This window comes from Pelodiscus sinensis, chromosome 22, assembly GCF_052426305.1.
Source record: "Pelodiscus sinensis isolate ZL-2025 chromosome 22, ASM5242630v1, whole genome shotgun sequence".
Taxonomy (NCBI): domain Eukaryota; kingdom Metazoa; phylum Chordata; order Testudines; family Trionychidae; genus Pelodiscus; species Pelodiscus sinensis.
The window spans coordinates 25,408,161-25,429,280 of NC_143073.1; the positions used below are offsets into that span (position 1 = coordinate 25,408,161).

At 53.6% G+C, this 21,120-nt stretch overlaps 1 protein-coding gene across 2 annotated transcripts; it reads right to left on the reverse strand.

Annotated features, from left to right (window-relative positions):
* Nucleotides 1–790: 790 nt before the first annotated feature.
* On the reverse strand, nt 791–11,436 carry LOC142819590 (phospholipase A2 inhibitor NAI-like). 2 transcript variants are annotated; one of them, XM_089772673.1, is made up of 6 exons: nt 11,272–11,436; nt 7,497–7,677; nt 6,200–6,316; nt 5,608–5,760; nt 5,046–5,213; nt 791–3,846 (listed from the first exon to the last, which is right to left on the reverse strand). In XM_089772673.1, exons 2-6 carry the CDS (start codon nt 7,543–7,545, stop codon nt 3,638–3,640), a joined length of 696 nt encoding a protein of 231 aa, XP_089628799.1. In that variant the 5' UTR covers nt 7,546–7,677; nt 11,272–11,436; the 3' UTR covers nt 791–3,637. The 2 variants fall into 2 exon arrangements, with proteins under 2 accessions (XP_089628799.1, XP_089628798.1); XM_089772672.1 differs by lacking the exon at nt 11,272–11,436 and having other exon boundaries at nt 7,497–7,849.
* Nucleotides 11,437–21,120: the final 9,684 nt, after the last annotated feature.

Consider the following 21,120-nt stretch of genomic DNA (forward strand, 5'->3'; position numbering starts at 1 on the left):
TCCTCTCCCGACCCAGCATGTTACCTGAAAACTTCCCAGTGGAGACCCCCCAGGGTTCCAGGAGGGTGGCTGTATTGATTGAGGAATTCGCACTCCACTAGATGGTTCAGCTAAAGAGGAACCAGCTCTCCCTCTCTCACACACACACTAATACACACCCCCACATTCCTGGCTGAGAGGAGAATGCCGCTGAGAGTAAGTTACAAGCAGAGTGGAGGAAAGTTGCAAGAAGTTGTGAGGTTCAACAATCACCCAGCTGACCGTAGGATTCTGAACTTACAAAGGCTGAGAGTTGCAGTCGCGAGGTTGAACAAAGATTCCAAGGAGTTGCAGAGTTTAACAGGCGATGCAGCTGGAACAGTTACAAAGTTTTCAATTACTGGCAAATCACCTGGAATGAAGTGATAGAGAAGACAACTTTCTTCCATCCCCCCCCCCCCCCACCTCCAGCATTGCCGTCAGCAGGAGGTTTTGTCAGTCTCTGAGTCATGTGTTGGCAGGACCTTAGAGTTCAGTGTATTTCCAGGAAATGTACGTGGACATCAAGCAATAGCTCAGGTGAAGGCTTTTGTGCCACACCACACATGTGGGGGGTGTCAGCCAATGGTGAGGGCAGTGCGTGGTGTGTGTGCGTTCTATGTTACACACCCAAGACTTCAACTGCTAGGACACACGGTCCCTTCACAGCAGGCAACCTAGGGAAGGCTGATGGATGCCTCAAGGGGGGGGTCTGCTTCGGGGAGGCAGCACCCCAGTACCCAGCTCTCTGACTGCGTCTGCCCATATGACCGGCTGGAGTTGTTCTGATTGTGTCTGGTTCTGTTACAGCAACTGAAGGAATCAGTTTAAAGCTTAAACAGTTACAGGTTTATTAAAGAAGCTTATAAATCATACGGTTACAATGGCTATTGCTCTATTTCTTAACTGCTAGCAAATATAGATTTAAAAAAGTGGTTACAAAGGAAATAAAGATAGAAGAAAAATAATGGTACCAAGTTAACAGCTTAATCTTTAAAGAGCTCTAAGTCTATGCGTACACTAAGACAAAGGACACATCCAGGTACAATTTTTACCCCCTTCTGCACCTCTTGACTCCAGCGGGTCAGGCCAAGGCCAGTCCCTCAATTCCTAGGAAAGACGAATACGAAGTGGGTGTCCCTGTGGAACCTCGGGAAGTCGAATCACCTATCCCGACCAGCAGGAAAATGGTATATTGACACTCGGAGTAAGTGTTCTGCTGGACCCATCTTTATAGCCATAGGGGCATGCATCCTCTTTCTTATCTGTGGTGCCAAATTGTGTTGGTCCGTCTTTGTGACACCAGTTCTTACAAGGGAGTTGTGAACGTAATTTACACTTGCAAGAGAGATAACTAAATTGTGAGTACTGGACATTCAATACTGGGCGGGAGATTTCTCGCTCCCCCCCCCCCCCGTGAGTGTGTGATGGTATCAATATGGGTTTGAGTCAAGGGCACTCCTTTGCAGCCTCGTGGTCAGCAATTAGCTTGAGCACCCTCACATCTTTGCTTACAGTTGTACAGGGTCACTGTGAGCTAGCATATCCGGGCCTCTTGTCAAGGCTTCGAAGACTATGCTGATTTTACTGCTCTGTGCTCTGTGTGTGTTCTCCAGGCAAGCAAGATGGATGTTACAGGGGGGGTTTCTGTCTGGCTACAGGGGGTTGTGGTTACTTCTGTCCCTGCTTGCAGAGTGGGGTAGTTTGGGGGTTTGGCTGCTCTGGGCATTTCATCATGTTCATTTCTCTCTTACCCTTACGTTTATTTCTGTGAGCAGTGAGTTCTCAAATGCAGAACCTGCCGTGGCTGGAGTCATCATCCCGTGGTCACTGCATCCCCTGGACGTGGCTGGCCCGTCCCTATGGCCCATGAGAAAGGCAGAGCAGGGGGTCTCCATGTGCTGTCCTGGCCTGCGGACACGGCTCCTGTAGCTCCCAGTGATGGGGAACCGTGGCCAGTAGGAGCTGGGGACTCGGTGCCTGGAGACGAGGGGCAGCACATGGGCCAGGGAGCCATCGCTGTAGGTGCAAGATCATTATCGGGAAAACCTTCCTCTCTATCTCTCTTTTTCTTAAAGGGGGACTTTATTTAAAAAAAAAAAAAAAAAAAAAAAAAAAAGCCTGGGAAAGCCTGGGATGCTTCAAGGAGCCACCATGGTAACCTGGACCCAGGCCTTCGGCCCCCTCTGCTGGCCAGAGCCTGAAAAGCAGGTTAGGGAGCTGCTAAACCACAAGGCTGCAGACAGGTCTCCTTTACTTCCAGTGTTCAAGGCTCCTGTTTTCATCTACCCCCTCCTCCCCTCGCGATCTCTGCCTGAGTCCAGGGTTCTCTCCCGGCCCAGGGATCTTTCCAGGAGCTGCTGTATGCCGGAAACCGGGTGGTTTCCAGCCCTGGCTGGTGGCCCCACCATAAAACCACATTCACAGCGTAATTAAGGGGGAGCAGCGGGGGAGGGGAACATATTCTTTAGTTTATGACAAAATGTGGGACTATTCTAGGCTGTAAAACGCCCCACAAATGAACCAACCTCATTTCCCTCCCGCACGAGGGCCTGTCGGAGGGGAGACACAGGAGACGGCAGTGCAGGCTCCATTCCGTGTGTGTGTGCGTGTGCATGTTCATGTGTGTGTTTGTGCGTGTGTGTATGTGTGCACTCCTCTGCACATGCCCTCCACATTCCATTACAAGGGGTCGGCCTCGCTCCACTAAGCCTCAGAACGAGGCTTCTGACACCCCCTGGACCCTACTAGAATTAAGCATGAGGAAATCCATCAGACAGACATAATCCCCAGATGCACACCACACAACCCTGGACTCACTATCACACACCTGATCCACGATTCACGATGACACACTCAAACCAGGATTTGGAATTATACAAACAAAGACACACACAGAGTTCAATACTTAGGCACACACAGTCCAAGGTGTGATTACACACACATGATCCAAGACTTCCTATTACACACACACATGAACACACGGTCCAAGACTCATGATCACATATGCACAGGGCCATTTTTCCAAAAAAGCCTGAGTTACATCCACACTGAAATCACGTTCTTTTGAAAGAAAACTGAAAGAGCAGAGGGGTTTTTCCGGCATTGGTAACCCTCATTCTACAAGGAAGAAGCCTGTTTCTGAAAGATCTCTTCTGGAAAAAGGCCTGTGTGGAGGGGGAAGAGGGAGTTCTTTCCCAAGGGAGGAAAGAGGAAAAAGCACAGGTGCCCGGGTAGCCACTCCACCCACAGTAACCACAGCTCACATACGAGATAGAGTCCATTCAGTGTGGACGCTCCCTTTCAGAAGACGTTTTCCCAGAAGATCCCTTCCGGAAAAGCTTCTTCCAAAAGGAGCCTAGACACAGTCTAGACACAGCCACAGAGTCTAACGCTCATGATCACACACAGGAAGACACACAATATCCGAGATTCACTATTACAGACACACACGATGCAAGAATCAGCCTCCCTTCCCTGCATGCACACAGACACCTGCTGCCGTCCAGTTTTCTCATGCCTGTTTTATACTGTTCATCCCATTCCAGGGGAAGGGAATCCGAGCCCTGCCATGGCAGCATGGTTCCCCAGGGCAGCGGGGCTGTCGTGGGAGGGGGGATCAGGAGAGGCCGTTCACCAGCAGGACAGTAAGGAGAGCCGGGAGGACGAGTCTGGCTGGTTCCAGAGCTACAGTGGCTATGCGGGAGGAGGCTCGGCTGCATTCGACCGTGGTGAGATCTACATCAAACCCCTCGAAGATCCCTTTGAGCTGCTGTATATTAGTGCAGATAGACTTACTGGCGCAGCCTTTCATTATGGTTGTCTCACCTGTGGGAGTCAAGCAAGAGGGTCAGTGTCTGGGAAGCCTTTTATGTCCCCTTCCCTCTCTGAGCCACTCCCTGCTCCCCATCTGGGACCCCATGACAGTCTCTCTTCCTCTGCTCTGATGCAGTGTCACTCAGTGAACCCCCGATCTCTAACGAACTCTAACGGGGCGACGTCAGTCCCACCATTCACCTGGCAATGGTGTTGCTCACTGATGGTGGCAGTAGTGGGATCCTTAACCAGTTCTCATCCAAAGGCCCTGTACAGACCCTGGCAAATAGGGACTCCCAATTTTGTCAACGGCAAGTGTGCAGCAGAGGATTCACCTCTCAGCCAAGGGGTCTGTGCAACACCTGGAACAAAAAGGCCCCGATCTCAGTTGGGGCAACTGTTACACTGTTCCACAATCAGTAAAAAAGAAATATCTCTGGCACTTCCAGGTCCCACCAGCTGGGAGATTTCTGCAGCAGACCCAGGCAGGGTGTGTTTGTCCTGTCACTTTTTCTGTATTACTTTAGAGCCTGCTAGTCAGCAAATCAAGAGACACCAAGGCAGTTTGGGGGAGCCCTTACACAGGCTGCTGTGCACAGGAAAGTATCCTGCCTCAATCAGCGGCCAGCAATAGGTTCTGCACAGAAAGGTATCCAAACCACCAATATGAGGGATATTGCTAATAGCTAGAAATCAGTGTAAGACTGGAAAAAGAAGGTTCAACAATTTTCTGATCATTCATTAAGATCACTCCAGTTCTTTTTGATAAGGAAGAATCTTTTAGAATTTTACATAGCTCTTGACCACAGCAGTTTCCAGTGGTGGGGAGTTCCACAGATTAATGGGTTATTGGCTGGAAAAAACGTTTATTTTAATCATTGTGCACTTCTCCCTTTTCAATTTCATCTTCTCTCTTCTGACAGAGACTGCTCAGAAATTCTGTTGTGCTCTGAGATTTTTCAGGTGAAACCTTTCTGCTGTTAAAAATAGAAATTTGAACACATTTTGTGAATTCAAATATGCCAGACTGTTTCATTCGGAAGAGACCCCCATTAAACAAACTCTGGGAAAAATCAGACTGGTTCATGATTGTAATTCAAAACAAATTTCCCTTCCAATGTTTTATCTACACGCACTCTTTAATGTTTCCCACTCTCAGGGTGGCTCAGGGGTGGGGAAATCAGATAGAGAAACAGCCGGATGCCAATTACCACTTTTCACTGTGCCGCTGACATGCAGGCAGTGGGTCTGGGTGCCTGTGCAGTTCATAATCTCTTCTTCGTTGCAGTCATGGGACGATTGAGAGTAGCAAGCTGGGCAGCGCTGGCCGTTCAGGATGGTGCTATCTGGGGTCACTAGGGTGGTGTTAGCCGGGGGCACTAGGAAAAGTGGAGCAAACACAGTCAGCTTTGGGGACGAGCCCCAGGGGGCAGTGGGACAGGGAAAGCAGCTGGGGGCTGCATCGCTCAGCCCTGGATCCCCCTGCAGGGGGCGCTGGAGCTCTGAGGCACAGGAGGTTGCAGGGGCAGGGAGAGGTTTGCAGCAGGAAATCCTGGATCTAGTTCACACCTGGTGCAAGCCTAGAGCCCCGCCCACAAACCCTCCCCCACTCAGGGGCTCAGTGTTATCCAATGGGGCACACCTTGCAGGGCAGCAGAAATAAAGGTTCTTTCCTAATCCCGTCCCGTCTTCCCACAGGGAGGCCTGAAGGGGCCAGGCAGGGCAGGGGGCGCGCGGGAGCAGACAGGCTGGAGATGAAGGCGGGCGCTGTACCGCTAACAGTGGCTGTTTTGCAGGCCTCCCCGACACAGCAGGTGACGTTCCCGCTCATGGAGATCCTGTTCCCAATAGTCACATAGAGAGGCGCAAGGTTGCACAGGCTGGAGGACACGCAGGCCTTCACAAAGATCGGGCTCCTTGTCCCCTCTGCATGGGAGGAAGAGGAGATGAGGCTTCAGGTTTCTGCCTCTCCCTCACAATGCTTCTCAGGTTTTATTATGATGTATCTAGAGAGGGGGAAACTGAGGCATGACTCACCCCAGGTCAGTAGAGAACCAGCAGGACTCATCCCCCTAGCTACCTCTCACCCGCTGGATTTCTCTTTCCTCCCAAAGTCAGGGAGAGAAAACAGGAGTCCTGACTCCCCCGGCTCTAATCCATGGGACGTCACACCCCTGCCAGGACCAACGAGAGACTCCCCCAGCCTCTCCCTCCACCCACCAGCCCCAGCCCCCTCGCAGAGCCACAGAGAACCCAGGAATCCTGGCTCCCAGGCCCCCTGCCCTAACCCAGCAGCCCCTGGTTCTTGGTGGCCTGACTCCTACCCAGCCTGTGTTCTGGGCTGGTCAAAGTCTCCTGCACCTACTTTCCATGGATTCTACATTAATGATCCCACAGGAATCCAGTTCCTTGCTGCAGACTTGCACTGGGCTCTTACAGCTGTCACCTTCATCGTAGCAGACCTCACAGGAAAGACAGGTCCCTAGAGAAGCAAAGGCAACAGGATCCATCAGTGCTGAGCCTTCGCTGCAGCCTATTGATTGTAATGGAGCTACGGCCCATTGACCCAGCATTACTAGGTTTTGTGCCAGTGATGTCCGTCCCTCTATTACAAAACTAGGGGGAGGGGCAGATACACTGGAGGGCAGGGATCAGGTCCCGAGAGACTTAGACATAATGGAAGATTGGGCCACAAGAAATCTGAGTCCTGCACTTGGGACAGAGGAATCCCAAACATTGTTACAGGCTGGGGACCGACTGGGTAAGTAGCAGCTCTGCAGAAAAGGGCCTGGGGATGACAGTGGATGAGAAGCTGGAGATGAGTCAACAGGGCGCCCTTGTAGCCGAGAGGGCTAACAGAATATTAGGGGGTATTAGAAGGAGCATTGCCAGCAGCTCTAAGGAAGTGATTACTCCCCTTTATTCAGCACTGGGGAGGCCGCATCTGGAGTGTTGTGTCCAGTTTGGAACCCCCACCACAGAAAGGATGTGGGCGCATTGGAGAGGGCCCAGTGGAGGACGACCAAAACGATGAAGGGGCTGGAGCACATGACCGGTGAGGAGAGGCTGAGGGATTGGGGCTTGTTCAGTCAGCAGAAGAGCAGAGTGAGGGGGGATTTGAGAGCAGCCTGCAACTCCCTGCAGGGGGGTTCCAAGGAGACTGGAGAGAGGCTGTTCTCAGGGGTGGCAGAACAAGGAGCAATGGGCTCCAGTTGCAGGGGGGCAGGTCTAGGTTGGAGATTAGGAAAAACTATTTCCTTAGGCGGGTGGGGAAGCCCTGGGCTGGGTTCCCTGGGGGGGGGGGAAATCTCCATCCCTAGGGGTGTTTAAGTCCCAGCTGGACAAAGCCCCGGCTGGGGTGACTGAATTGGGCTGGTCCTGCTTCGGGCTGGACTCGCTGCCTCCCGAGGTCTCTGCCCGCCCTGGGGTTCTGTGAGTCTATGAGAACCAAGGCAGGAGGCCCCGTGTCCCCAGGGGAGAACCGTGAGGACCATCCCCCATCCCGTGTGGGACAGGTGCTGAGCAGCCCAGGGAGAAGATCTCAGAGCTGGGGCGTATTTCACCCCAGGGGGGATCCCCTCTCCTGCAGAGCGACTCTCCTGGGTGGGTTTTAGTGTGACCGCACTGAGCAAGATTCAGAGACCTCCCGCCTCCGTTCTCACCTGTCTCCAGCAGGACCCAGAGGAGGCAGCAGAGGAGAAGCGTCTTCATGGTGCTGGGGCGGGAGCTGGAGCCGGTCTGGGGTCTGAGCCAGGGGGCTCTGGAGCCGCAACCTGTCTGTCGGGGGCTGGCCGTTCTCGACGGAGGCCGGGCAGGGTCGCAAGGAGAGTCACCGGCCCTGAGCTGGGGGCAGGAAGGTTTGTAGCTCAAGTCCTCGGAATATCAGCACAGAGGCCCCAGGAACGTAAGGGCCAGACCCCGCCCCCACCCCAAAGTGTGACTGGGCTTTGGGCACCAGGGTGACGGCCGCTGCCTGCGGTGGGCTGGGCGGGGGCGGTTCTGGGTTTGCTGCAGCTGCCTTGCTCAGCAGAGGCAGGGATGGTGAGGCAGGCTGAGGGGATCCCAGCGGGAGCTCCGATTTCCCACTCTGGGTCCCTGTTCCTAACGTGGCTCCGTCTACACCCACAATGGGTGCCACCCCCTAAAACTCTCCACTCCCTTCATCCTCACTGGTCGGAGGCCCCCAAGAAACATGTGGGACCCCAAATGCCCTAGGGGGGCAGGCGCTCTGTGGTCTGGTTGGCGCTGGCGCAGGCCGGTTCCCTGAGGGGAGGCCCGTGCTGGACACACATGCACCTCGCACCATTTTACTGTTTTGAAATGAACCTTTCGGAGGCAATTTTGCAATATTGCCCGGTGGTTCCTCCTTCCCCAGCGCATGAGCACAGGGAGGGTTTTCTCTGCTTGCTTCCCTCTGCATTTCTTAGCCCCACGCCCTCAAATGGCTACTTAGAAATTGTGTTAGGCCTTGGCCTACATGTCTGCTGTGTTGGCCCTAGGTACTTAGAGCCCCCCCCCCCCCATCCGGCTTTTGTGCCCAGGAGCCCTGGCATAGGGGTAGCAGGGAATGGGGGGTACAGAGGGGATGGGAGATGGGGAACACAGGGTCCCTGGCCTGAAGGGAGGAAAGATGGGGGGCCCACAGAGCTCTTTCATTGAGAGATTTGGAGGGTACATGGATGCCTTGACAGTGGCACAATGGGGTCCCCTGACATGGAAGGGGGGGTAAATGCTGGAGGGTGCAGGAAACCTCCATGGCTGAGGAGAAGGTGAGAGGAAGAAAATGTTCTGTAGCCAGTGTGAGCAGATGGCAAATTGGTTTTAAAGGGACAGACCTGGAGTGGGGGGAGCAGGATGACCCTTCACCCCAGGACCAGTGAGGTACGTCTCTGCTGCCACCCAGGGGGTGCTCACTCTGGCTCGCACCATCAGTGGCTGGTTTCCATGGCGCCCATTTCCAGAGTGGAGATGCTGGGCCCTTGAAGGGCTGGCTCAGAGGTGGGGGGTTTTGGGGTGGGGGGCCACCAACCCACAGACAAATCAGTCGGGGGCCACACTGAGAAGCAAAATCCAAAGCAAGCCCCTCTCTGAGCTGGCCCCCGACAGAGGAGAAAGACCCTCCCCACGTTCCCCTCATGCACCAGCCCCTGGGGGTCTAGACCAGCCCATTCTGTGTCTCCGGCCCCACGGGGGAGTGGGGAGGGGCTGGGCACCAGTGCAGGATCCCCAGTGCTGAGGGAGGGAGCCCTGAACATCCGGGGCCGAATCCAGCCATGTTGGGGGCCACAACCGGGCCCTGGTCCTGAGGTTCCCCACCCTGGTTTAAGGGGTCTCTAACCCTCCCTTCCCACCTGGCCCTGCACCAAGGCTCCAGCCCCAGATGCCCTCAGCCTCCGTCTCGGCCAGGCCTGGGTTCACTCCCAATTCCTCTTCGCGCCATTCAGAGCTGCCCTGGGTCACGGACCCGCAGGGCAAACAGCCCCCAGGGGAGCGGGACCCGCGTTAACCCTCCAGGGGCTCTCAGGGGCCACATCAGGCGACTGTGAGTCACTGCCCTCCGGCTGCTGGGGTCCGTCCCGTGAGCTCTGCCGCAGGCTGGCCCCCACGCCCAGGGAAATGAGAGAGCAGGACGGGGTTTGGCACAGGGCCACCGGTGTGAGCCCACGGACGGGGCAGGGACACGGCAGGAGCCATGACACACTGAGACAGAGGCTGGATGGGACTGAATGGTAAATTTTGTAATCCCTTCAGCTGTTGTTATGGTTAATTTTTTTGTTTTCCTCTATTTTCAGCAGGATACATTTCCCCAGGTTTGCCAAATGTTAGGGTTGGAGCCGTATTTGGTTTGATGTGAATTTCCACATAAGTGATATTTTCAAGTGGGATTCATTTCACTTTCCACAAGGGCGTCCCTACGGGCTTTGTAGCATTTTTTTTGGTTGCTGTTTAATTCCCAAACCTGTGTAAAATGTTGTGGTTTAAGCATTTTATAATTGAATTTTCAAGTTGTGTAAAAGTAGAGTTTTAAGCATTTTTTGCAGTTGGGAGCCATTTTAGTCCTCACACTTGTGCAAACGTGTGGTTTTTAGGCTTTTTTCCATTTAAATCTCCACTGCTGTGAAAAATCCTGGGTTTTAAGCATTTTGGGGGGGAGAGGTCTTCATTTTGGTCTATTTAAATGTTCGTGCTTGTGGGAAATTGTGGATTTTAAGAATTTTGTTTTCAGTTTTAATCCATTTAAAAGTCGATGTGGAGGAGAATAGGAAGTGATTGATAGAAATCTCAGAATGTGGAGCCAGTCAGACACAGCGCACATCTCAGCAGGGCCTGCATCTCCCTGCTCCACTGTCCTCAGCCTGTGGCACACGGCTTTAAACTTCCTCACTGATCAGTTCTGCAGTCCAGGGAGGAATGTGCCCTCCGGGAGCAGACAGGGGCACAGACCCAAAGGGGTGGGCCAGGTCCCCACCATCCGACGCACACGGCAGGCCGGCGGGTGACTGCTCGGCTCCCACCGGGTGGGTCTCTGGGGGCTGTGAGTGTGGACGGGCCCCTCACTGCACGTGGAGGGCGCCCGCCTGGGGTGTCGCTGACCGGTCCCGAGGCTCTGGCTGGCCGGGGATTCCTCTGGCCCGTGGGAAGGGGGCGCTGGAGGTTGAACTGTGGGAACGTTACGGACCCAGAAGAAGGTCAAAGTCCAGGCCCAGCAGGATCCGAGGAGCCGCCCTCCCAGGTGTGTGTGTGTGTGGGGGGGGGGGGTTGGTTAATGAATGGATTCCTTGGTGCCAAGAGGCCGCAGGAACTCAGAGCGTGTAGGGGTCACACAGCCTCATTGCAGCCCCCTCCACCCTGCCGGGCTGTGACCGGGTCCGGCTCCAGCTCCTGCAGCTTCCCCCGGCCGCTTGGCAGGCGCCGACTGGGGAATAACCTCTCCTCAGCCACCAGCCATCGAGGGACGAGAGAGGGAGCCAACGCCCCTCCCCCACTGCTCTGGGGAGTCGATTGAGTCACTGACCCCGGCGCAGGGGATGTTTCTTTCAGGGGAGACGTCTCTGGGAGTGTTGGGGGGGGGGGGTTGTACGTCGGGGTGTCGCGGGAACCTGCTCACTGAGCTCATGTAACAGGGGTGGCAGGTGGCTGGAGTCAGGGGGTTCAGCAGGGTGGGGGTGCCTAAAGCCCAGCCAGGCGATCAGCCAGGGGGGTCCCAGGATCCTGCGTTTAGTGTCCCACTTTAGATGTTCAATAGAGTCAGGGACAGTCTAGGGAGCAGCACAGGTGCCGGTTTCTCTGCTTATCCAGGCAAAGAGACGACACAAAAGCGGCCTTAGCGCTGCTGGACAAGCCCCCTCGTCCGCCAAGGGCCGGGTGTGAGCAACACGGGACCTCAAACGGCATAAAACGGTGACGGCAACAATTGCAAAGGAACAAGCGACTTACCAACGGTGCCAGCGACTCAGCCCCCACCTGGGCGCAGAGACTCTAATCCCGACTCCGTCCTCTGCCAGGCTGACCGACACCGCGCCTTGCCGGTGCGATTTCAACTGGGAGCCAAAGGTCCCTGCAGCTTTGACTGTCAGCTAACGGATCGTGATCTAATATACCCCGTCGATACAGGAAATGCATCTAACAACCGGAAGTGGGCAGGGTGACTTGCTATTACCAGAAAACGAATCTTTTAAAACAACAGTGTTCTGGGACTAACGGTGACTTGGTTCCATTCACCAGCCTATAACAGGGGATGTCATTTTCCCATGGTGCACCCTTCACGATCTGCTCCTTTAAGATACGTAGGCTGTATCTAGACTGGCTGCCTGTCTACACTGGCTGCGAGTATTTGAGCAAGAACACTGACTTCATAAAGTACAAAATCAGTGGTTCTTGTGCAAATACTCTGACGCTCCTGCTCAAGGATTAGCCCTCAGGGCCGCAGGGTGGTCTGGCACTGGCGATGGACCCAACATCCCTCCCAGCTTCAGTCCCTGGAAGGGAGGGATGGGATGTGGGTGGGACACCCCTTCCTGCACCAGGAAGGCAGCGTGGCCTGACGCAGCAAGCCCTGCGATGGGACCAGCTCTGCCACTGGCCAACTGGGAGGCCTTGAGCATGTCTGTGCCTCAGTTTCCCTACTTGTCAAAGCAGGAGAGTCATGACGCTGGTGAGGGAAAGGCATAAAGGGGATGGGAGGTTACACATCTGGGTTCACCAGCGGAGGGAGGCCAGGAGACAGGGCTGTGGGTTGTTTCTTTTGCCCGTAGAAGAGGAAATTTCTGATGGGAAGAAATCCCATGGCCAGCTCTTCCTCTACCCGCACATGGGGCCCTCACCAGACAGGCACCCTGATCCTAGAGGCTCCCACCCAGGCCTCAGGGTGCACGTGCTGACCGATCCCTCCAAGCATCCCTTCGGCTGAGAGAAGGGCCCAGGCCGGCTCACGCCCAGCCTGGGGACAGGCCTGTCTGCACACAGCAGGTGAAAGGAGACCTCTGGCTTCCTGGGCCGCTGGGGGCAGATCTGGGGAGTCGTGCTGGGAAGAGGCGGGGTCACCTGACCCAGAAGGGGAGGAGCCTCTCAAACTCCACCTCCCCCGCCTTGCCTCAGGGACCCCAAGCTACGTTCAGAGGGGGCTGGGCCGGAGGCCCACAGGGAAGCTCACAGAAATGCGCCCCAAGTGGCACTAAGAGCTGGCAGCTCCAGTGCAAAACCTTCAGGGAGCATGGAACCACCCCTCTACATTGCCTAAGGCCTCTGCAGGCCACCCCCCGACCCGCAGGTGTCTCATCCTAAAGGCAGGGAGCATGGGGCACTGAGGAAGGACTGAAAGAATCAGGACAGGCCCAGACTGGGATTAAATGTAGACCCCCAGAGAGTCCCACTCACGCCTGCTCCCCCCACCCCTGCTTCTGGAGCCATCCCACCATCAACAGGCAACGAGCGTCCTGGTGGCCGCCTCCCTCCCAAAATTCAGAACCAGGGGTCCGGCTCTGCCTTTGCACTCCCGGGAGCTCAGACAGGCCTTGCACGTGGTCCGGTCCTTCTGTCCCTCTGCAAGAGAGGAGAGGAGGGAGATTTCACCCTCTCCCACTCAAAGCCCAGCCGGGGAGGAGGTGTGGGGGGGCATCTACCCAGCAGCCCAGTGGGTTGGATACGCCCCACCTGAGGGGGGAATCTGGGTGCAAGGAACATGCCAGTCTGTCCTACAACGTGGGGCGGCTTCCCCCCCACACGACCATAGAGGGGAGAGATCTGGGCTCGAGTTTCTCCCTGACTCAGGCCGAGGCGGGGTTTGAACTTGGCTCCCCAGTGACCCAGCTCAGGCTCTCGGCGCCCGGTGAGGGGTCCCCGCTGCCCAGAAGAGTGGGGGGCTTCCGTGCGCAGGGGCATAGGGCTGAACGACATCTGCAGGAGGGCCAGGGCTCCGGCCACAACCGTCTCTGTGACCTTTCCCATTGTTATGCTTAAACGAAGCACACGAGATCTTTTATGGGGGAAAAGGCAGCACGCCGTATGTATTGGGAATACAACAGTTGCGTATGCTGTTCAATCACTCACACACAAAACAGCATGCATACATCTGTGATGGCGCGTTGGGGGTCTCCTGCACCCCGAAATGGCACAAACAGACTCCACCAGCCGGTGGAATAGAGGAAGTTTATTGCCTCTCCAGGATACAGCACAGCACAGATGTAATCTGGTCACAGAGCTGGGCTAGGATACCTCAGGCCCCCTTGAGATGGGGGAGACTGGGCCCCTAAACTCCAGCCCCTTCCCTAGGCTGTCTCCTCCATGCTCCCAGACAGCAACTAACTAACCCTCTTCCAGCCCTGCCCCCCAGCCAGGGCAGCATTCCCCCTTCCTTTGTTCCTCTCCATGGGGGGTGTCTGGCCATACTCATTTGCATAGTGACTCATCCTGTTTTGCTGGGTCGTGGTACCCACGGCAGCCAGTGGGGGTTACCCCAGAGCCAGCAGCATAGAAACCAGCCAGGTACCCCCACTACGTCACAACATCATCCTGCCAAATGATATCATAGTTACCAGCCCAGAGTCTGTGTCAATCTAGTGGCCAGGTAGATTGAGCACAGAGGGGAGCAGGGCTTTGTCAGTCGATCGATCCGATACTCCTCTCCAGATAGTGTGGCAGACGAACCCAAAGTTCCATAGCAAAGCACCCTGCTTTATATATTCCTTCTTCTCTGTTAAAATCCGTGGATCTCGCTCTGTCAGCTTGTGACCGGAATGTTATCTTGTTGATGTCAGTCATTCCCAAAACATCTCTCGAAGATTCATCCTGCAATTAATCGTCCTTTTGGGGTGCTTGCTCCGCTGCAAGGCTCATCAATCTGCCAATTATCCAATCTCCTTGTGAGCAGGGGTACACATGGATGGTTATAGATGACTTCTCTGCAGTCAGGTTCTCTCATCCTCTGGCCTTTGCCTGCATTCACTCAACCCCCTCCTTTGACCATCTGGTTCTAAAGCCATATAACTTTGCGCATGGCAAAGCAAAAGCCTTGTAAATTAAACAATTAAGGCTTGGCCTTCAACATTAGCAGAATTCCTCTAATCTTATTAACACACCCAAAATACCCAGAACTATTTTTCTACTGCAGAACAAAGAAACTAGGTCTTCAACTGAAAGAACTGGATTTGTAAAATATTAAATGTATGTTTTAATATTTAATATTTAATATATTTATGCCTGATACTGCTATATTATTGCTACATTACTACATTACCTAATCTAAGAAATATAAAAAGAATAAAACTTTCAATCCTAACCATTCTTGAGTGGATCTTATCTTATCTAATTGTTTCATGGCTATATACTGGGAGGCGATCTGAGCTTGCAGTTGCAACTTAACGAACATTCTTTTTGTCCAACAACACATGAATATCATTCCAATTAGGCAAATGCAACACAATGTCAGTACAATCAGCAATGGGTGAAGCATAAATGACACTGTGCTTTTAGATGTGGGAGACCAGCCTGTAAAAACATCATACCAATGATAAGCAGTAAGTTCTTTTTCAGCACCAGCAATTTTAATCATGTCCCCATTTGCATGTGTTATTTGGAGAACTCGCTTTCCCACGTTCTTCTGAGCTTCTTGTAAGAACTGCATGACCTTTTTCTCTAGCAGTAGGTAAATAACTAACTCTCCCCAATTCAGACCGTGGGAAATGGAGAAGTTAACAAATGGGGCAATTAGGGTGCTCTGGGTTTTCTCTATCTTAGGAAGATAATAAGAGTGATTCTTAGAGTACAAGATGCTTGCAGTGCATCTACACTCGTCTACTGGTGGCTGGCTAATGCTGTTATTCTCCCAAAATATTATTTCCCAGGATACAACACATACACATTGTCCATTATGCATTACACAGGTTACATTTTCCAATTCATCCCAGACACATGTGCCTAGCGATATATCCCTACTGCATGGCTCTGTGGTGGCAGGCAGGGAGAGGCATATCCGTCTGCGAGGGTACCACTTTGTACACTGCCATATGTCCAATAATTATTTTTCTTTCCCAACGCACTGACCCATTGTGACGGCGCGTTGGGGGTCCCCCATCTCCTGCACCCCGAAATGGCACAAACAGACTGCACCAGCCGGTGGAATAGAGGAAGTTTATTGCCTCTCCAGGATACAGCACAGCACAGATGGAATCTGGTCACAGAGCTGGGCTAGGCTGCCTCAGGCCCCCTTGAGATGGGGGAGACTGGGCCCCTAAACTCCAGCCCCTTTCCCTAGGCTGTCTCCTCCATGCTCCCAGCCCGCAACTAAACTCACCCTCTTCCAGCCCTGCCCCCCAGCCAGGGCAGCATTCCACCTTCCTTTGTTCCTCTCCATGGGGGGTGTCTGGTTCAACAAGTTTGGCATCACCTTTGCATAGTGAGGTTTTCCCTGCTGGGTCTTGCTCCAGACAGCAGAGGTCACCACAGCCCAGCAAGTACCCCCACTACGTCACACCCATAACACGGGCTAACCAGAACGATCCCATGGCCAATTTGGTACTGGACTGACTTTCCGTAGCTCTGCCTTCACGGATTGTTGATGAGCCATTTTAACAATAATTTATCCTAGTAACAATTCAGTTTCAACTTTGCTGGAAACATACAGTATCCATTCGTGTTTATAAGTATCAAACAAAGATCTTTTTTGTTGTTTAAAAGGTGTTCCAGTACTTTAGCATTGCCTGATATTACCAGAACATTTCATGTTCAAGTGATGATAAGCTGAGAATTTGCATTTCGGTGCATCCCATAGCTAAGGCAATCTTATTTCCCAATTCCAGCTGTTCCTTATACGCAGCCAAGCGGTGGTAGTTAACCATTTTCATAAATTCCATGTTGCTTTCAAGTTACCTAATCCTGTCTGTACCAAATCCACATTGGCATCTGCTTCTCTGTGTATCAAACGCTTCTATAGTTTTGATAAGTCACTTAATTTATTTTCAATTACCTCTAGGTTTACTGTGTTCATAATCCCTGTTCCAACACCAATTCTTCCCAATATAGTGTCTGCTAAATCTCGCTTGGTTTGACTCTGGGGGCTTTGGTGTGTCTATATAATAAAAATCCATTTCCCTTTATCCCAAAAAGAAGCAACCTGACATGCTCAAAAAAAACCAAAAAAACAAAAAAACGGAGCAGCTGCTGTGGAGGAAGGGCCGGGATGGTTCAGCTCGGGTCCCTCCGAGGAGCTGGGGCTGTCGCTGACCCCTGCACAGCCCTAGCCCTTTCCGGGCCCAACGGGGACATGTGCTACCTCTGCCTGGCCCTTCCTTTCAGAGCGACTTTTAGACAAGTTCTATAGCCTTGTCCCAGGAGAGACACAGACACCCCCCCCCCCTTGTGGGCGATCACCTCGGGGTTCACCCGCCATCGTCTGACTTGACCCAGAGCCTGATCTTATATTTCACTGAGTCTGATCAGAACCGAATGATATGATCAGTCCCAGAGCAGACCAATGTCTGCACTATTATACCAGTACTGGGTCCTGCCGTGAAGGCGGGGGACTGGACTCAGTGATCTCTCGAGGTCCCTTGCAGTCCTAGTGTTCTATGATTCTATGATATCTGCCCAGCTTCTGAGCCCCACAAGCCGAGCGCGGCTCCAGGACTCGGGGCCGCAGGGTGGTTCGTCACTAGCGATGGAGGCAACATCCTTCCCAGCTCCAGTCCCTGGAAGAGAGGGATGGGATGCGGGTGGGACGCCCCTTCCTTCACCAGGAAGGCAGCGTGGCCTGACGCAGCGAGCCCTGCGATGGGACCAGCTCTGCCACTGGCCAACTGGGAGGTCTTGAGCATGTCTCTGCCTCAGTTTACCCACTTGTGAAAGCAGGAGAGTCATGTCACTGGTGAGGGAAAGGCATAAAGGAGACTGGGGGGGGGGGCGTTACACATCTGGGTTCACCAGTGGGGGAAGGCCAGGAGACAGGGCTGTGGGTTGTTTCTTTTCCCTGTAGAAGAGGAAATATCGGATGGGAAGAAATCCCATGGCCGGCCCTTCCTCTACCTGCACATGGGGCCCTCACCAGACAGGCACCCTGATCCTAGAGGTTCCCAGCCAGGCCCCGGGGTGCCCCTGCTGGCCCATCCCCCCCAGGCTTCCCTCCAGCTGAGGGAAGGGCCCAGACTGGCTCATGCCCATCCTGGGGACAGGCCTGTCTGCACAGACCAGGTGAAAGGAGACCTCTGGCTCCCCACGCGGCCTGCAGCTTAGTTCGACCTTCCCCGGGGCGCTGCCCAGGCGGGAGCTGGAGGGGAGGGGTGGGAAGGGGCTGGATACAGGGGTTCATAGGATCCCCGGGCGGGCAGGGACCTCAGGGGCCATCGAGTCCAGCCCCGGGCAAAGCATCAGCAGGGTCCAAGCCGGCTTCCTCATCCCTTGTTCCGGAGAACTCCGGTTTGCAAGTGAAGTGAAGTGGAGCGGAGGGGGTGGGGAGCTGTGTCTACACTTCCATTGGAGTCTGCAGGGTCTCTCCCTGGCTCGGGGAGGGGGAGTGCAGGACACGAGCTGGGGGGGCCAGTCCCATAGATCGGCCAAGAGCCGTTTGCAGAGCTCCCTGCCAGCTAGTCCCTTGTGCATGGCAGGGGGGGGGTTGGCGAGCGTGCGAGAGGAAGTGGGTTTGTCAGATCACAAAGCACCGCACGGTCTCTGCAAAACCAGGCGTAGGAGGCTGGCGGCAGAGCGTGAGCAAAACCACTTCCCTGCCTTGCTCAGCCACCAGCTCTGGTGTCCCCCAGCCACAGCCAAGGCCAAAGCCAAAGTCAGGGGCACCGCTCTGGGAAGGCTCAGCCCCCTGAACCTCAGCTAACCCTCCCTTTAATGCTACAGCAGCCTTAGAACAGAGCTCACTAGGCGGGGGCCCCCTTGGTCAGAGACAGAGGCTGCCCCCCACCCCCATAATTATTTACACTGGGTCCCGTAATCAACCAAAGCGCTTTCCCTGAGTATCGAGAGCGGATCTCCGTGGCTGCAGGCGAAGGCAGCCAGATCAAAGTTAGTTACTAAGCCCAATAAAACAAACCGGGCTCAGAACCCCGGCTGCCAATCCCGATTCCTCGCCTTCCCCCCGACTTCAGGCGAAGTCCGTTTCGGGCCAGAGTGGATCTTTCCGCCCGGATCCAGCACGGCCCAGCTCCCCGCCGGTACTTTGAGTGGCCTGTGACAGGAGCGCGAGAGGCGGGACGTGTCGGGGGATGAAAAAGAGAGCTTCTCTACTGAGCTTGCTGGAATCAGCCTGGCCGTGGGGTCCCCTGGAGAGCCGGGGATGGTGGATATGAGTCCCACTCACACCTGCTCCCCCCAGCCCTGCTCCTGGAGCAGACGGGCAGCTTCTGCAGGGCTGGAGAGGGCATCAGCTGACAGCTGTGCTGCCTCCTTACAGGCCAGAGGCCACGCTCAGACTAATTGGCTTCTACACAGCCCACCCGCTGGAACTGAAATGCCCCCTCCCTCATAATCTAAGATCCAGTTCCCGATCAACTTGCTCTCCCGTTTGTTTCATTAAGCAGTGCATTGCACAGTATTTCCGCAAGAACGCTGACGATCTTACATGAGCTTGTCAGTGCTCTTGCGGAAATTCAAGCGGCCAGTGTAGACAGCTGGCAAGTTTTTCTGCAAAATCATTTGATTTTGCGGAAAAACTTGCCAGACTTGACACAGCCTAGGAGGGTGGTGAAGCACTGGACTGGGTCACCTAGGGAGGTGATGGAATCTCCACCCTTATGGGTTTTTAAGGCCCGGCTTTACGAACCCCAAGGGGGCTGGGATGACTTAGCTTGTGTTGGTCCTTTGAGCAGGGGGTTGGACTTGAAGACCTCCTAAGTTCTCTTCCAACCCTAATATTCTATGAGTCTATGAAAATTTAGCCTTATTCACAAATGTTGCTATGTGTAAGCGGGGGAATGGTCCCACTATTGTGGCATTACTAGGAAAGGCACACTAGTAAACTAAATTTAGTGGGGCCAATCTGAATAGATGGAAAATGCCTTTGTCCCAGAAGGTGGTCCGACCTTGAAACCACCGTATCTGTCACTGGTGGGTTTCTCCAGTCGGAAATAAGCACAGACACAAATGTCAAATTTAGAAGATATATCGTGAATACAACACATAACAATACAACACTGCAGAAATCAACCCCTCACCCCAGAAGTAACAGAAGATAGCACAGTATAACTAAAACAGGACAGCACTATACTCAGTGGCTGCGTCTAGACTGGCACGATTTAACGCAAATACCTTTAACGGAAAAGTTTTCCGTTAAAAGCATTTTCGGAACAGAGTGTCGAGATTAGCACGGACGCTTTTCCGCAAAAGCACTTTTTGCGCAAAAGCATCCATGGCCAGTATAGACGCGCTTTTGCGCAAGAAAGCTCCGAAGGCCATTTTACCCAGTGGGCTTTCTTCAGTAAGAAATTAGGTGCCTGTCTACACTGGCCCTCTTGCACAAGTATTCTTGCACAAGAGGGCTTATCCCTGAGCGGGAGTGTCAAAGTATTTGCACAAGAAGCACTGAATTCTTCCATTTGAACGTCAGTGTTCTTGTGCAAATTCAAGCAGCCAGTGTAGACAGGCAGCTAGTTTTAGATGCCAGTGTAGACGCACCCAGTCTGTTCTGAGGTCAGATGAGAGCTGACGCTCAGGACCTTCAAGCCCTTTGGCATAGGCAGCCTCAGGGGGGGAACACTGAGGCATCCAACTGATGGTTTGTCGATGGTATGACGGTGAGTATGTTATGCAGGCACCAGATGGTAATCAGTTCTCGGCTCTGGAATAGGGCCTTCACCACGATGGTCGGAGTGGAAGTGGGTGATAGGCAGCTGCTCTCAGTCCAGAGCTACAGGTAGCTACAACCCACAACACCGGGCAACTGCCACAGTAGTGAGCTAATGCACCCTATAGTCAGCGGTGGAGTTGAGTCTGGTCTGGTCTGGTCTGTTAGGAAGCAGGTCCTGGCCTTTGCCACGGTCTTCTCCAACAGCGATCCAAACTGCCAGCTACCGGAGAACGAGACGGATGTAGGAGCCCAATCCCTTCAGGGGTCTAAGCTTATAAAGATCCCAAGGTGAAAACAGCAGGGCTGTTTCTGACTGGCCAGTTTTTCCGGAAACACTTGCCAGCTGTCTACACTGGCAGCTTGAATTTCCGCAAAAGCACTGACTTCCTACTGTAAGAAATCAGCGCTTTTTGTGGAAATACGATGCTGCGCCCGTTCGAGCAAAAGTCCCTTTTGCGCAAAACTTTTGCGCAAAAGGGCCAGTGTAGTCAGCTCAGATTTGTTTTCCGCAAAAAAGTCCCAATCGCAAAAATGGCAATCAGGGCTTTTTTGCACAAAAGCGCGTCTAGATTGGCCACAGACGCTTTTCCACATAAAGTGCTTTTGCGGAAAAGCGTCCGTGCCAATCCCGACGCTCTGTTCCGAAAATGCTTTTATCGGAAAACTTTTCCGTTAGAAGCATTTCCGGAAAACCCTGCCAGTCTAGACATAGCCCAGGAGTGTCTCTAGTGCACAGGGTGTAGTGCTGGATGCAACTTAGTGTTCCTGGTGCAGACTGTAGTGCTGTCTGCAGAACAACAGTGTTGTGTGCACAACCATGTGCTGTGTGCAAACGGTGGATTTTGGCGGCAAAAGTCTTTGAATCCTTTGGGTTCCATTTTGATCTCCGTGTGGAACTCGACTCCATTTTGATTTCAGTGTCTTTTCGGCTGTAAGGTCCTTGATATTAATGTTCTAACTTACGGTCAACAAAGGGGAACTTTCCTGGCTTATGCGCTACC